Here is a 13,975-nt window from a genome sequence, read left to right on the forward strand (position 1 = left end):
CAGTGCTTTTACTTCTCAACACACATATTAGCTTTTCACACAGCCTCACAAGCAGAATTGGTAGCCCTGATGCCCCATCAAACCTTCAGTATTGGATTTCCACCTCAAAAAATTTGACACCCAGGAACCTTAGCTGGAGTTTGCATAGCCGGCAAAGTGAGCTTTGTAAAAAAAAAAAAAGTTCCTTTGCAATTTTCAGGGAAGCTGAGCTGTTCTCCTTACACCTCTGCAGAAGTTATTGATGCCTCAAATGAAACAATCATTCTCAATAATTTTTATTTACCAGCCACCAGAGTTTTAGGGGTTTGTCATGCAGAGAATTGCATTGTTATATCAAGGCAGGCATCTTAAAAACAGTGATTATTCTGCAGGAATGATAAAGCTGTGGATAGCAGGTGAAAATGGTGTGTTTGAATCAGAGACTCCCAAGCCAAAAAGTCAGGAAGTATGGTTTGGCTCAGGCTCCAGGATCAGAAGTTTCCAAGCTTCCTCAAATGTCTCTGTTTCAGGTCCTGTCATGTAGCCTGTCACATTTAAAACACACACAGCACACTTCAGGAGAGGCAGCCTTTTAAAACAGTGCCCTCCTTGAATATCATTGTAGGGTTGATTGCAAACACCTTTGGACTCAGAGCAAGCACCACTGCTATTGTTCAGACAGGGGATTAATGGAGAGGCATAACTCAAAAACCTGTTACTTGTGGACACAGCCTCAGGGGACAGCCCTGGAACCATCCCCCCAGTTAAACAATCCCAGAAGAAGTAGACATCCATTCCTGTTAATTACTGATGGGAAATAAGGCATCAAAACAGGAGGAGAAAAAGATGAGAACTTGACTCTTACTAGGTCTCATCTGCTACACCAGTTTGTAAATGAGCAGTGTATGGTATAGAGAACTTGTCCCTGGGCCTGATACAAATTCCCATAAATCAGGTGAATAGAATATAAACAAATTTCCCTCCCATCCAGTTTCTAGGTTTCTAGGAATAGCTGACTCCAGCTGCTTTGGAACTGCAAAGTGGCTCCACAGCTATTGGATAAGCTGGCCCAGTAGGTTTCTTATTGACTTTATTGAGTTGGGTCAGACACCATACACAGAAGTGTCTGTGATCAATGAACCCATGCTTTGCTAGTTCTCTGCACAAGAACTTATTCACAGTTAATCCAAACCAACTTCATTCACGAAACTGGCTGGAAATCTCATTAGAACAGGCTTTGCAGAGAGATTTCTGCCACTTTTGCTTCAAGCACCAGCTGAAAATAGAGCAAAAAGAGACTCCAACTTCCTCTGAGTATTTTGTCAGATCTGAAGATGGGTGATTAATTCATAAAAAATAAAGCAGCTTGCTCATTTTCCACCTTTTGCTTTTTTTCCCCCCCTATGAACAGGGGTGTTTTTTTCCTTAGGCTTATATGTTTTTCAGCACAATTTATAACGTAGTTTCTGCAAACTATTTCAGGTATTTAACAGCATAAGTGATCTGCAATGCAGGCACAACAGGACACATAGGTTACATTGCATGCTTCCTAGATTTCCACCTGGATGAGCATACATCTCAGAAACAGGTTTGCAGTGCAGATTTGCACTCTCATTCTGAAGCTCTTGCATGGATATTTTGGACAATTGCCTCAGAACAGCCCGCTCCCACCAACATTCCACACACATCTGTCTGCTTGAGCACGCCTAGCCAGGGAACATGGAAAGAACGGGAACACAATCCAAGCATGTTACTTACGGAAATCTCTGCGGAGAGTCTCAAACAAAGGTGTCGGCAGAGTGTCCCCAGACAGAGGGATTTCCATGGAGAAAGCAGTCAAGTGGTCCAGTGCAAAAGAAGAGAACTATGACCTGTTTAAACTTCAGGATGTGTCTGAGATAAATGCAGGGTATGAGGTTATTTCTTCTTGTACCCACAGCAGCAGTTGTATTCCATGGTAACGTACAGAGAACAAATGGCAAAACAAACTCTTGGCCTCACAGGAACATTGTTCTGTTTGTTGTCCCTGGCGACTTTCAATCTTTGTCTGTGGGTTTGGCCAGAGAAATGTACTGGTGAACCTCCCCTCTCTGATTTCTCTATGCAAACTTAAAGTTTCTTGAGGATTCATTAACTCTTTACTTCTTCATTTCATATATTTCAGGGTAGTCTTTTGTATTTTCTGTACCACTCAATGACTTTGTGAGAATAGAGTTATTGGTGAGATCCCTTCCCAGCTTGCACCAGAGCAGGGCTCAAGAACAAGCAGCTAGTGATACAGGGAGGATAGACAGCTAAAACAGGTACATTGGACCTAACTTGGCCAGACCTGGTCTCTCTCAGCTCCAGTTTCTTCCTTTGTTCACATTCCCTGTTGGGGAATGGAAAGCAACTCAAAGGATTTGACTGTATCAAGCCAACTTATCAAAACTGATCAGTAAGCAGAATTGATGCCATATACTTTCCAAGAGTTCATAGCTTAGTGCATAAAATTAGATTTAGGCTTTGGTGACTGACAAGAAAGTTCTCCAAAAATCCAGTCCTCCTATGAGTGCTGAACATTTCTCTGGTACCCCCAATTTCTACTCATGCAAGAATCACCCTGCCATTCAAGTCCAGGTTGCAGTGAAATAGGAGCAAACCAGGCAGGTAGACCTGTGCTCCTAAGGCAAAGTAACCTTGAGTGTTTTAACTGAGAAAGAAGTTTTCACTTGCTTCAGTCTTGCCTGCATAATCTATTGCAAAGCTGAAATTTGCTGCTCCTGAGAGCTGGCACATGGAAGGACAGAGCCTGACACAGGTGGCTGACCTGCCACCCAACCAAACACCCTACACCCTATCTCTCCACAGCACCCAAACATGTCAAATGCACCAGCAGTTTCCCCCAGGTTCAGACACAGAGGTCCAGAAAATACAATAATTTTGGTCCAAATTTCAGTTCAGGCTGCTGAACCACCTATGGCATGTTAGTTGTGAAATATGGATGATTGATGAGCAGTGCATGAATCATTTTAGAGGAGATAAACCAGACTTTCAAGATGCTTGTGGCAGAATAATTCAGAGGACATGATAAAATGCCATTGCATCACTTGAGATTAAAGGCCTGATTCTCCTCTCACCTAGGCTCTGCATTGTCTGTGAAGCCAAACATGCAGTAAAATGGTTTGATAGGAAGAATCTCCTCCTTGGATGTTGGCAGAATTGCACTGGAGTGAGGATATCTGGGTTGCAGACCTCAGTAGCCTCTGGCTGTCCAGGGAGCCCAGCTCATTCCCACAGTGAGGACCCTGCAAATCCTTGGCATATGGGGGTTTCCAGGCTTCCCACAATAGAAGCAAGGGCCTGGAAGCCAAGCTTGTTTCCATTCCTGCTTCTGGCAAGGAATCACAGACTTCTGGGGTCTTCTCCATTCCCAGATAGGTCCCAGTCTGATCATGCCACATTAACAGCCCTTCAGACTGTAGTACAAGCACCCAAGCCTCCTATGGCTGGGTCATGGATGCAGAGTCCTCCCCAGAGACAGCAGAGAAAAGAAATGAAGTACATAAATGCTGGAATTCAGGCACTAATGGCTGTGAGGTCACCAAGGAGAGGAAAGAAGGGAAGCAAAACAAAATGAAGGAAGCTCAATTTGCCATAAAAATCATAGACAATAACACAAAATCTCTGTAAAAGATTCTTTCTGAATCTCAGAGTTCATGCACAGGAAGGAATCTGTCAAGGCAAACATGCCCCAAGAAACCACCTGGGAAATGTTAAGGCAGTTCTGCCCAGTCCCCTCAGCACATTAATATGTCAGGTCAGTCAAAACAGGACTGGACAATGCTTCAGTTTATAAAATGGTCAAGGCTATTTTCAACCAGCTGTACTTGGTATGTGGAACAGCTCCAGCTCATCACATTTGTCTGCCCCTAATGCTCCATCCCTATGGGATTTCAGAACAGCTGCTTTGACCAGAGTCAATAAAAGCAAATGAATCTGTGTTTTTAAAAAGGGCTGTTTAGGAAACTTGCCATGTGTAAGTCCAGAATAAACAGGAGCCTGTAGAAAAATTGTGTCTGGTAGTTGCCACATAGAAATAAAAGCTAGAAATTTATCACATGGGACAACCAAGGAAGGGAGAAATTACCATAACAGAGCCTGAAGACAGTCTCCTCTCAGCAATCTCACACTGCAGTGGGAATGAGGGTGTGAGGGATCTAACTACAAGCCTGAACAGTGAGTGTGAGGCCAGGGATGCTATGTCTTGACTTGTGTGGAGGCAGAATCATGACTTTCTCTTGTGCCCCAGTCCTACCCACAGCCAGGGAGACAAGCAGGAACCAGCTCATTCTGCCCATCCCCATGTCAGAGAAAAAACAGGGATTCAGTGCAGAAAATTAACACCTAGGCACAAACACTTTCCTCAAGCCCCTCATAGCACCAGGGTGGAAGATGGATCATTACTAATAAAAACAGAATGTTTTGCTTTCAAAATGATCTCAGGGAGTCAGTGTCTGCTGGAGCAAAAAGCCTATTTAATGAAAATTTAGCAGGGGAATAATTTGATGGAGCTCAGATAAAAAGCAGTCACCTGGAACTCAGATTTAGAAGAAATTGCCTTTTTCTTTTTTTTTCTAAATTACTGGTTTGGAGGTTAAATAAGGAATATTCATCTGATTTCACTTTTCTCACACATTTTCCCTGATGGGTGCACTAATGAACTCTAAACTGTATGGCAAAATGCTTTCAGTCCATCCCCACACCTCCCAAGGAGCAAGTTCTTTATTAAAAACTAATGATTCTCTTTTTCAAAATCAGCATCTGCAAATTTGGGGGCAACTTCAAGCCTGGTAGAAAAAGAGGCAATTCCCTTTGCAATGATTAGGACTTCCTCCTTCTCACAAAAATCCCGAGGGCCTCTTAACTTGACTTGATTAAAGAGGGGCTTAGCTTTAATTGGGTAATTGCTGTGGTTTGTTAACTCTTGGTTACAACAGAGATTTCCTCTCCCGTATCTTGGCCAGGCAGGGCTGCTTCCCTTGCACCTCAGTTCAACCCTCCTCAGGGTGAACTGCTGAAACAATTACAGGTGTCACATATCATCAAAATACATATGAATATGTGTAAATCCAGACAGTTTAATGTGCCAGCACTGGAGGAGGCATCATCCTGCCCAACAGCAGGTCGTGCGCCACTATGATGCTGTAGTCAAGTAGCTACAAGACCTAGTATGAGCAGAAACTTAGCTGAGGATAAAGCTCAGTAACATTTTCTTGAAGCCCTTTAGAGGGATTTGGAATCAACTGCCAGTGGATGAGAAGCTAATGTCTTTGCTTGCAGTTAGGACTGTAAAACCTCAGGAGGTTCATCTCTGTTTGCTGCCTCATGATCAAATGATCTCTTAAGTGCTTGGTGAAGCTTCTTACAGTGATTTCCTGAGTCAAACCAAAGACAGAATTACCAGCATTTGAAACTGAACTAGAAGATAGGAAAAACTAGTTCCTGGGTTAACTTTGTATCCAGTGGTAACCTCTTTGAAACCATTTATCATACAGGAGATAAATTCCCTGACTTTGCTTCAAAAGCTCTTTCTAATTGAATCAAGCAGATTTACATTATACCAACTGATCTATTTTTTTTTAAGCAGGAACTAGGCATTCACTTAAACCAGTGAAAAATACAGGCTTCTTTATATACAAAATCAGAGAGAGAATGAAATTTCAGCGTTATTCAAATATGTTATTTCAAATATTTTAGTTGTTGTAGATAAAAATATGCATCATAAAAGCTCACATGAAACAAAACATGTCAAAAATATTTTGACTGACTCAAGCCACATTTTTCATGTTTTCATTCTTTTCAAAATACAGGCAGTTTGTTCTGCCTCAGGATAGGAAAATCTTCTAAATCTCAGACATTCTGGTGAGGTGGAAATATGCATCTTTAAGTCTCTAAGACTGTTACATTTCCAGATCTTCTAAAGACAGACAACTGCATTGCCAGTGTACACGCCTTCCTTCTGCACCTCACTAACGGAGCACTGGCTCAGACAAACCACAAGCAGTGAGGCAGGGTATTGCCAGTGAGTGACAACACCAGTTTACACTGCCTCAGCTGCCTCTTCAGTGAGCACAGCTCATTTTCCAGTCAGCCAAGGTCAAGCTCTGGAGTTGTGTTTGCTTTAGGGAAGGGCAGGGCAAAAAGAGTGGGTACTTGCCACCTGCATGGGCCAAATCTGCCCCACCTGTGCACCCCATCCAGCCCTGCCTTGCTGGAGCAGACTCTCAGATACCTCAGCTATGTGCTGGCTGCTAGAGCCACTGAATCTAAAGCCACAGGCACCCAAAAAACTGCCTACGTGACAGATATCGTGACTCTGCTGAACACTGTGGATTCAGGTGGTTTTAACTGGGGAAGGAGCCCAACTCATTCGAGCTGAAAGCTCAAAGGGAACCATGCCAGGGCAGAGCCATTGCTCTACTAAATTCTGCTCTATAGTCAGGCTGTTGGAGTGGTTGGTCACTTGCCCTTTACAACAGATCCCAGTGGTTCAGAGATTTGCCAGATGCTGGTTGGCCCCATTCATGCAGAACAGATGACTCTAGCCATGTCAATGAAAGCTGTGGCAGATGCATTGGGTGACTGCCTGAGGCAGCTGGTTTTCATGTGCACGCCAGAGAGGGGAAGCAGGTTTGCCCAAATGGCAGGATGGCCAAACATAGCTTAGATGGCACAGTAAGCAGCTCCACTTCTCCACCTGGGGCTGGATGGATGGCCTGGAGAGAGGCACTTGTCCATCACTTAACACCTTGCTGCAGGTCACAAAGGGCTTTCTTGGGCAAGAGTCATTGAAGGCAACAGGCTCTCTGCCTGCTTTCAGGCTAAGGAAAAGCCTTTGGGACCACTGGCTTGGACTGCATAGCTGTATTTGCCACTGAAAACTGTGTGTGCAGCACTTTCTGCTCTACTGTATTTTTGGCCCCTTCCCCATCCTGACAGGCAGAAAGGATGAAAGTAATTTGACATGGGATGAACCAAGGTAAGCCAGAAACGGGAAGGCAAAAGAAAGCCAAAACCGAGACAAAGGATGGGCTTACACTCACCAGAGCCAAGCACCTGCCCCAAAGGGTATGATAGCACTGAGTTCTCCATGAAATAAATATTCTTTGGCTTCAGGGCACACAACAGAAGCTCGATTAACCTTTTTCTCCCATCATGCAGCTGGAGAGTGCTTGTTCTCTGAGTTATTCCAGGACCATGGTGATGGGCTATCAGTTGACAGATGGACTTGCCTCTCTGTTCTTCAGTGTGTGAAAGGCCCCTGATCCACAGATTCTCCTTCCCTGGCCTTCTTCCTTCCTGTCAGCCAAGGAAGTCTCCATGCTCATTCTAGCCCTGATGGGTAAGGTTATCAGCCCTGCATTTCCCCACTGGTAATAAAGTACAGATGCACTGCCTTTCAGCAGCAATCCAGCAGCCCACCTAAAATGAGAAGCTGATTCCATTTGACTTCCGACAAAAAAAAACACACAGGTATCAAAGCCATGCCCATCTGTCAATGACTGCAGAAAATACGAGGTAAGAGTGACTGGAGACACAGCTCTCTGGGACAAAGCAAACCAGGCTGCTATACCCATCCAATCATTCCTAGGAGAACCATTTGACCAAGCAAATAAGAAGGTGAAGGCTCTGCTCAAGAAAGGGGTATTCCTGCAAATTTTATCAGGCCTGAGAAGACAGATCATAGCTGAATCCATCCCTGTTGGTTGAAAAGGAGGCTGTTTCTACCACAGGATTTAAACTTGCTCTGTTAAGAACTGATTTATGAGGAATCTTGCATTCTGGCAAACATATTGAGGCTTAATATTTAAAATGTTAAGAGAGAAGCCATCACAAAGCCATCTCTTGAAACATTCTCATGGCCCTTCAGGCAAGGAGCGGTCAACCTGAGCTGACTAATTGTCATCCTGCTAGTCATAAAAAAAATAAAGGACCAGAGATAAAAAGGCCAACAATAATGTAATGCACATCCCCACCTTCAGTTAAGGCTGCACTGAATCTGGCACGACCATTTTTCTCCTTCTGCTTGAAAATTGGAATGATAGGATTTTGCAACCAAATTTCATGAGTTTACAAAACAGCAGTCAGATGGGAGTGTGGCTTGAAAGGATAACTCTTATCTGAGATGGGACATGCTCAGGACCACAGCATTTTCTTCTGTGCAGCCATTCACACAGAACAGCTGTCCCCAGCCAGGCATGAGGAACACATTGCATGGAGCATCCAAACTGAGTTAGGAGTGGTCTTGGTTCAGAAGAGGCCAGCAAGGTCCAGATATTAAAGGAGCAGAAAGGATCACAATTAACATGATATTCAAGTGAACAGATTTTCCTTGGAGCCAACAGGAATTACTGTCCTGATATAAGGAAAAGGGTGATTCTCAGATCACCCACAAGAATAAATCCATCTAGAGTTTCTACGGAGAGGATTGAGGAGCAGGCATCCTGTGGCTGACCCGAACTCCTTTGGCTGGATTTAGAAAACAGGAAAAATAAAAGCTCCACCTTGGAAACAATGCAAGTGAAAGCAGCCACGATGTTACTTGTCAGAGCCAGTACAGCCTTGGAAACAGTCATGTGGAGCAACAAGCATGTTCTTGACAGGAGCACTCATAAAATTTTAGCCCAGAAATATTTCACTGATTTCTTTCAACTTTTTAAAGCAACACTGTCAAGAGAATGGAAAGATAAAACTGGCTGCCCTACATTTTTGGTACTGCTTGAGAGCATCCAACCCAGAGCAGCATTTGTTGCTGTATCACACACAAAGGTACAAAGCCACTTCCCTGGGCTTCCTCACTTCTCCTATACCTACAAGGCAGACCAGGGCTGAGGGAAGAAGACAAGGCACAGCTGAGGGAGCCTAGGTCTGACACAGGAGTAAGCCCTCAACCTCACACAACACAATTCCTTTTTCAGACACCATTCACCCACTGGCTGTGCCTCATACTGCAGAAATGTTTTCCCACCATTCTCCCTCCCAAATTCCCTAACACATCCATACAGAAAACATCCCACCAGATTTTGAACAGCCCCCTATCAATTTTTTTCTTTTTCAGGTGCCTGCCAGCCCCAGCAGAGCAGGGCTGCCCATTTGCAGAAATCAGCACTCTAATCCACTGACCTTTTCAACATTGTACAGGATTGTCTATTTCTTATCACTATAACCTATTTTAAGTAATCTTCTAGATGTTCAGTTCATTCTTCTGCTTGCCTAAGGAAATATAAAAATTTACACCTATTGTAAAAGCATGAATAAAAGCTGATTGAGGAAAGTGGAGACAATAATGTGCCCATAATACTAACAAGCTCACTTGCACTGCATTTCTCTTTGAAGGAAGATTTGTCTGATTATCAACAGGGTGTTGATTTAGACTGCTGCTAAAATTACCACCGTAAAAGTAAACCCATTTTTATTGCGTTAGTACAGAGAACAGTTATGTACTGTTTAAATGTTTATGTCTGTTGCTGGGGGTGATCAATCTCTTAATTATCAGGTCATAAAGGTTTCTGTGGCAAAAGATGATATATTTAGTGCACTTGGGATATTTTTTGAAAATATTAAAATTTACAAAATAAAAAGCAACAAACTTTTTTTAGAATAGAAATCAGCAAAGTTGGTAACAGAATCGGGTATAGAATTCATGCCATTCTTAGATCAGACTGTTTGACAAAGCCAAGTGAGGGCAATGCTCTAGAATGTAAGATTCACATTAACTTTCCAGTTCTGAACAGACTAATCATGTGACTGCAGCTATCTTTTGGGTTTGGTGAATGTCTTTTGCACTGATATTGTGCAATTTTTCTAAATGCAGCTGTGAGACTATGAACGACATGCCCTACTAAGAGTCAGTCACCTTCAGTGATAACTATATACATTTTGGTTACTCTTTACACAGCTCTCTGGTGACCTGAAACTCGAGATGTAGTTTTCTTTGGCAGCAATGTCACCTTCCCCACATTCATGCATGACTAATCTCAATTCTCTAATGAATCCCAAACAGCAAAGAAGGAAGAAGTTTATGTGCCTTCTGCATGGACTTCGCTGTGTACACTATCCTAAGAAATAAACCAGGAAGAAAACACTTTATATGAGCAAGCAGAGAGTTGCTTGGATCTCCTGGTGTCCAGGTGCTACCAATTTCTGCTAAGTGGAGACCATTAAAACTGGAAATGTATGTAGAGATATTCCTACTTTGGTTTCAGCACACTCAGTATTGATTCAGTCCTTGCTCAGCGTTTCAACTGCTCAACAAGAACATCAAGATCTGCTCTGGCCATTGAGAACAGTGTGCCTTTGCAACTGTTCCCCTTCAGCTAAAATCAGAGTGGCTGGACTATGGGCTTTTCAACCCTACACAGCTCACAATCAGCTCCACTGCAGCTCCTCTCCAGGGCTATACTCGGGTCAGCAAGGACAGGGAGTTGGCAGCAGGACTAGAGGGCAACATGAAAAATACCAGTTGGAATCACTTTTGTGGATCATTTACAGAAAACACATTTAAAAATGAAAAGCACATTTAGCTGAAGAACATTTCATCAGTCAGAAAGTCACTTGAATGTACTGATGAGGAGCACTTTGGAGAGCACTCAGGATCCAGGGCTTTTCAGTACAGCTTCATTATGAGATTTGCATAGACTTGCTTTCCAGTTGGGTGACGTTGCTGGGTAGGAGCATTGGTTTGAGTGACTGATAGCCCTGGTGGTGCAGGCTGGGTGGGAAGGGTGAATGCTTGAAATGATCATCACAGGGACTGCCTTTCAGACTGCCATTGTAGACCAGATCTTCTCTGAGAGAAACTCATTGGCTAAAACATTTCAAAAAAGTGAGATCATGAAGATTTAATGATTGATCAGAGAGATTTCTAAGATAACTCCCTCACCAAAGTACCAGAACTACCAGTAGACAGACTATATGGGAGAGAGTAAACCCTGTAATTCAGCCTATATCAGTGCATGAGAGGAGGCGCACAAAACAAAAATCAGGTTGTCAAGGTACCTTGGTTTCAATTCTAAACTTTATCTCATCTTCCTGTCATGGTCTTGGGCAAATGACTTGGCCTTCCATAACTTTAGTGCCTCAGCTTTGGAATGGGGAAGGTTCTGCAGCCTTGATTACTTGGCTTTTAAGCAACTTTAGTGAGCACTGCTGTGGGGATTTGTACAGTACCTAACGTATGCTCTTTGTGGCTGTTTTGAGGGCAAAAGCTCCATCCTTTATGTACTATTGTAAACACCACTAATTAATAATCACTGGAAGCTTTCCATTGCATTTATATAGCTCAAGAGGGGTGTTCTCATTCCCAGGCCACAGAGATGAGTAGAACAGAATGAATTTCTCATGCCTTCATCAAAGGACTTCAGCTGGGACATTGGCTGTCTGCAGGTTAAAGGTTTTCAGCAACCCTTTGAAGGCACTGGCATTGCCTGTGGAGTCTTCAGCCCAAACAAAAGAGAAAAGACCCTTCAGGTCTTTTGGGACTTAGGGCAAAAGAAATCTTTCTTTGAATTGAGGAAATCTTTAAAGAAGGGACTTCAGACCTATAGTGATAAAGGAAATAAAAAACATCTACACTGACAGCTCCAGTTAGGAGCAAACAGGCACAAAAGACTTTGAAAAACAAGCAGCCTTTCATCTTCAATAGCAAGCTCAACAGCTCTGCACCAGCTGCTCTGTAAACAGTATAGCAAGGGAAAGAAAATCACTGGCAGCAAATGCATTAAACATGGCAATGTCTTCAGATGACATATTTTGTAAATTTCCTCCTTAAAAGTTATGTTGTTTCTTAAATCTAAAGGATTACCTGCTGTAAAGTAGCAGAGACAGTCTTCCAGGCAGCTGGGCATTTTCATTACCCTTATTTCTTGCCAAGCTTCCCACAATGCAAGTAGGCATTTTGGCTAAGGTGGAATGTCAGGTAACTTGGGTTCATCTCCTGAGTCTGCCTTACATTTTTTGAGGGACCTTTAGCAAAGCACTTCATCTGTGGGACCTATTTTCACCTGGAAAAGAAAAGGAATTATTCTTTTGTCTTAAAGCAGTCAGCACTTTGTAACAATCACGTGCAACCTTTTATTGACTGTGGATCCATAAGAACTTTATCAGGAGACAGGTACACGCTGCTTGGGAAACTAAAATCTGTTAATAAAGTGACTTTTCCCAGCTCTGGACCACAGAGGAACAGCCCAGGAGCACCCGTGCATATCACAGGCTGAACTTATTCCAAAGTCTAAGCTCCTAAACATCAAGTAAGGGAAACTTCAGCTTAGAGCTGGTGTGGTTTAATTAAATTAAAGTCATGTTATGTGAAATATAAACCACTCTACGCAAGGGGTAAAAGAAAACACTGAGAATCACAGCATACAGAATACAACAGTATTTTGTATGCTGAAACAGGGAAATATGCTCAGCATCTATGTAGATATATGGGGAAGGATTGCATCCTCTGATCAGTTTGGTTATTAGACTCTATTAACACTGAAGTATCATTTTCCCCAATTTCAAAATTCCTTTTTATTATGAGAACTATGTTAGAAATAAAGAAGCACAGTTAAGAACATCCAACCATCACTTCTAATGCCTCTGGTAAGGCATGACAACACCTCTACCTTTCCACTTTCTCTTCATTCCAGAATCTGTTTGGATTCTGGTCACTTGAACTTCCTAAGCCTCATTTTGCTAACAGAAGAATAACAATGCCAGACCTTTCCAGAGTGCACCAAGGCTTAACAGTAGCATGATATACTTAATACATCTGTACTGTTTAAAAATCACTACAGGTTCTTTAAGTAACTGACTGCCTTTGCAAGGAAGCAGCTGAAGATTGCTCCAGCAGCTATGTTCACTCTGCTGATGGTAACTCAGAGTCATAATCAACAGTGAACAAATCCTACTCAGTGCCTGACACCCACTGCAGCTGAGCCCTAAAATGCCCCATTGTGTAGGTCACAGCCCCCTCTCACCTGGCACTTGACAGTTGCATGAAAGACACCTGACACTGCTTAGGGGGAAGTGCTCAGCGCTCCCATCTGTCCCTTGGTCTTTGCCAAGGTGTCATCCAAAGATTTCCACAGCAGGAAGCCTTTGCCAGCTCCTCCACTTCTGGCTAACTGGCTGTTGCTACACCAGATGCTTTCCCTTCCATCAAGCATGGATAGGTGACTCCTCAGGAACTGGCTTGAGAGGAGCGCAGCTGTCTCAGTGTGCTAAAATAGACACTTCAATTTGTTCTCCCCACTTTGACCAGTGAAATAACATACGGGCATCTGCTCTCTTTTATTTGCTGCCAAGCAGCCCCAGGGTTTCAGGAGACAGCATTTGGTGATGGCACTTGTAAGAATCCTGAACACTTGTCCAGCTGGTATCTGCACACTTACTAACCACTCCAGTGTGGGGAACAGAAACACTGCATCCCACGTGTTCTCAGGTCTGCACCACGCGTCTTACAGCAGATAGCACTGGTGGCTCAGCCCTACACACAGCACTTTAGAGCAATTTTGCTAGCAAAGTCCTTTAGCAGCTGAGTCGTTATTCAATACCTGGGAGACAGGAGCAGGCTTTGCTCCCACTCAGTTCAGCATTAAAAATATTATCTTCTTTCCTCAAAGTTGACTCATGCAGCAAGTATAGCCTGTGGAAAGCCAGTGTTTTACATCGCCTGCTATGGTGGGTCCCTAGGACTTGACTTGGAGGGTGTCCTTTAGCCAGAGACATGGTATCTTCAAAGGGGGACCACAGACAGGCTGGTACAGAGCTAAGCTTAAAGAGCCCTGGTGCTGCTTGGACCTTGTGGGGGTCCTCCTTCCTGTGGTAAGGGAACAGCATTAAGAGGTGGTGTATGCAGCCAGAGTCAGCCACTAGTTTAATGGCAAAGGCAAATATCCTTCTGCCTTAATCTCAAAACCAACCTCCTTTCTCTCTCTGGCAGCAGCAGCCCCTCAGCAGTGACAGCCAT

At 43.4% G+C, this 13,975-nt stretch overlaps 1 protein-coding gene across 5 annotated transcripts in view; it reads right to left on the minus strand.

Moving 5' to 3' along the window:
- The window catches only part of SLC15A2 (solute carrier family 15 member 2), an 83,046-nt gene that overhangs the window by 49,716 nt on the left and 19,355 nt on the right, over positions 1-13,975 (minus strand). For 3 of the 5 annotated variants that reach the window (XM_088058578.1, XM_088058581.1, XM_088058577.1), the window contains exon 2: positions 11,825-12,023. In XM_088058578.1, coding sequence (XP_087914704.1) covers positions 11,825-11,916 — 92 coding nt within the window. In that variant the 5' untranslated portion in view covers positions 11,917-12,023. Of the gene's footprint in view, positions 1-1,737; positions 1,963-11,824; positions 12,024-13,975 lie in introns of those variants that run through there. The other 2 variants (XM_014249202.2, XM_088058582.1) reach the window with 1 other exon arrangement.

This window comes from Pseudopodoces humilis, chromosome 8, assembly GCF_049639895.1.
Source record: "Pseudopodoces humilis isolate 2021_Gansu_Grassland_sample_001 chromosome 8, ASM4963989v1, whole genome shotgun sequence".
In the NCBI taxonomy this organism is placed as follows: domain Eukaryota; kingdom Metazoa; phylum Chordata; class Aves; order Passeriformes; family Paridae; genus Pseudopodoces; species Pseudopodoces humilis.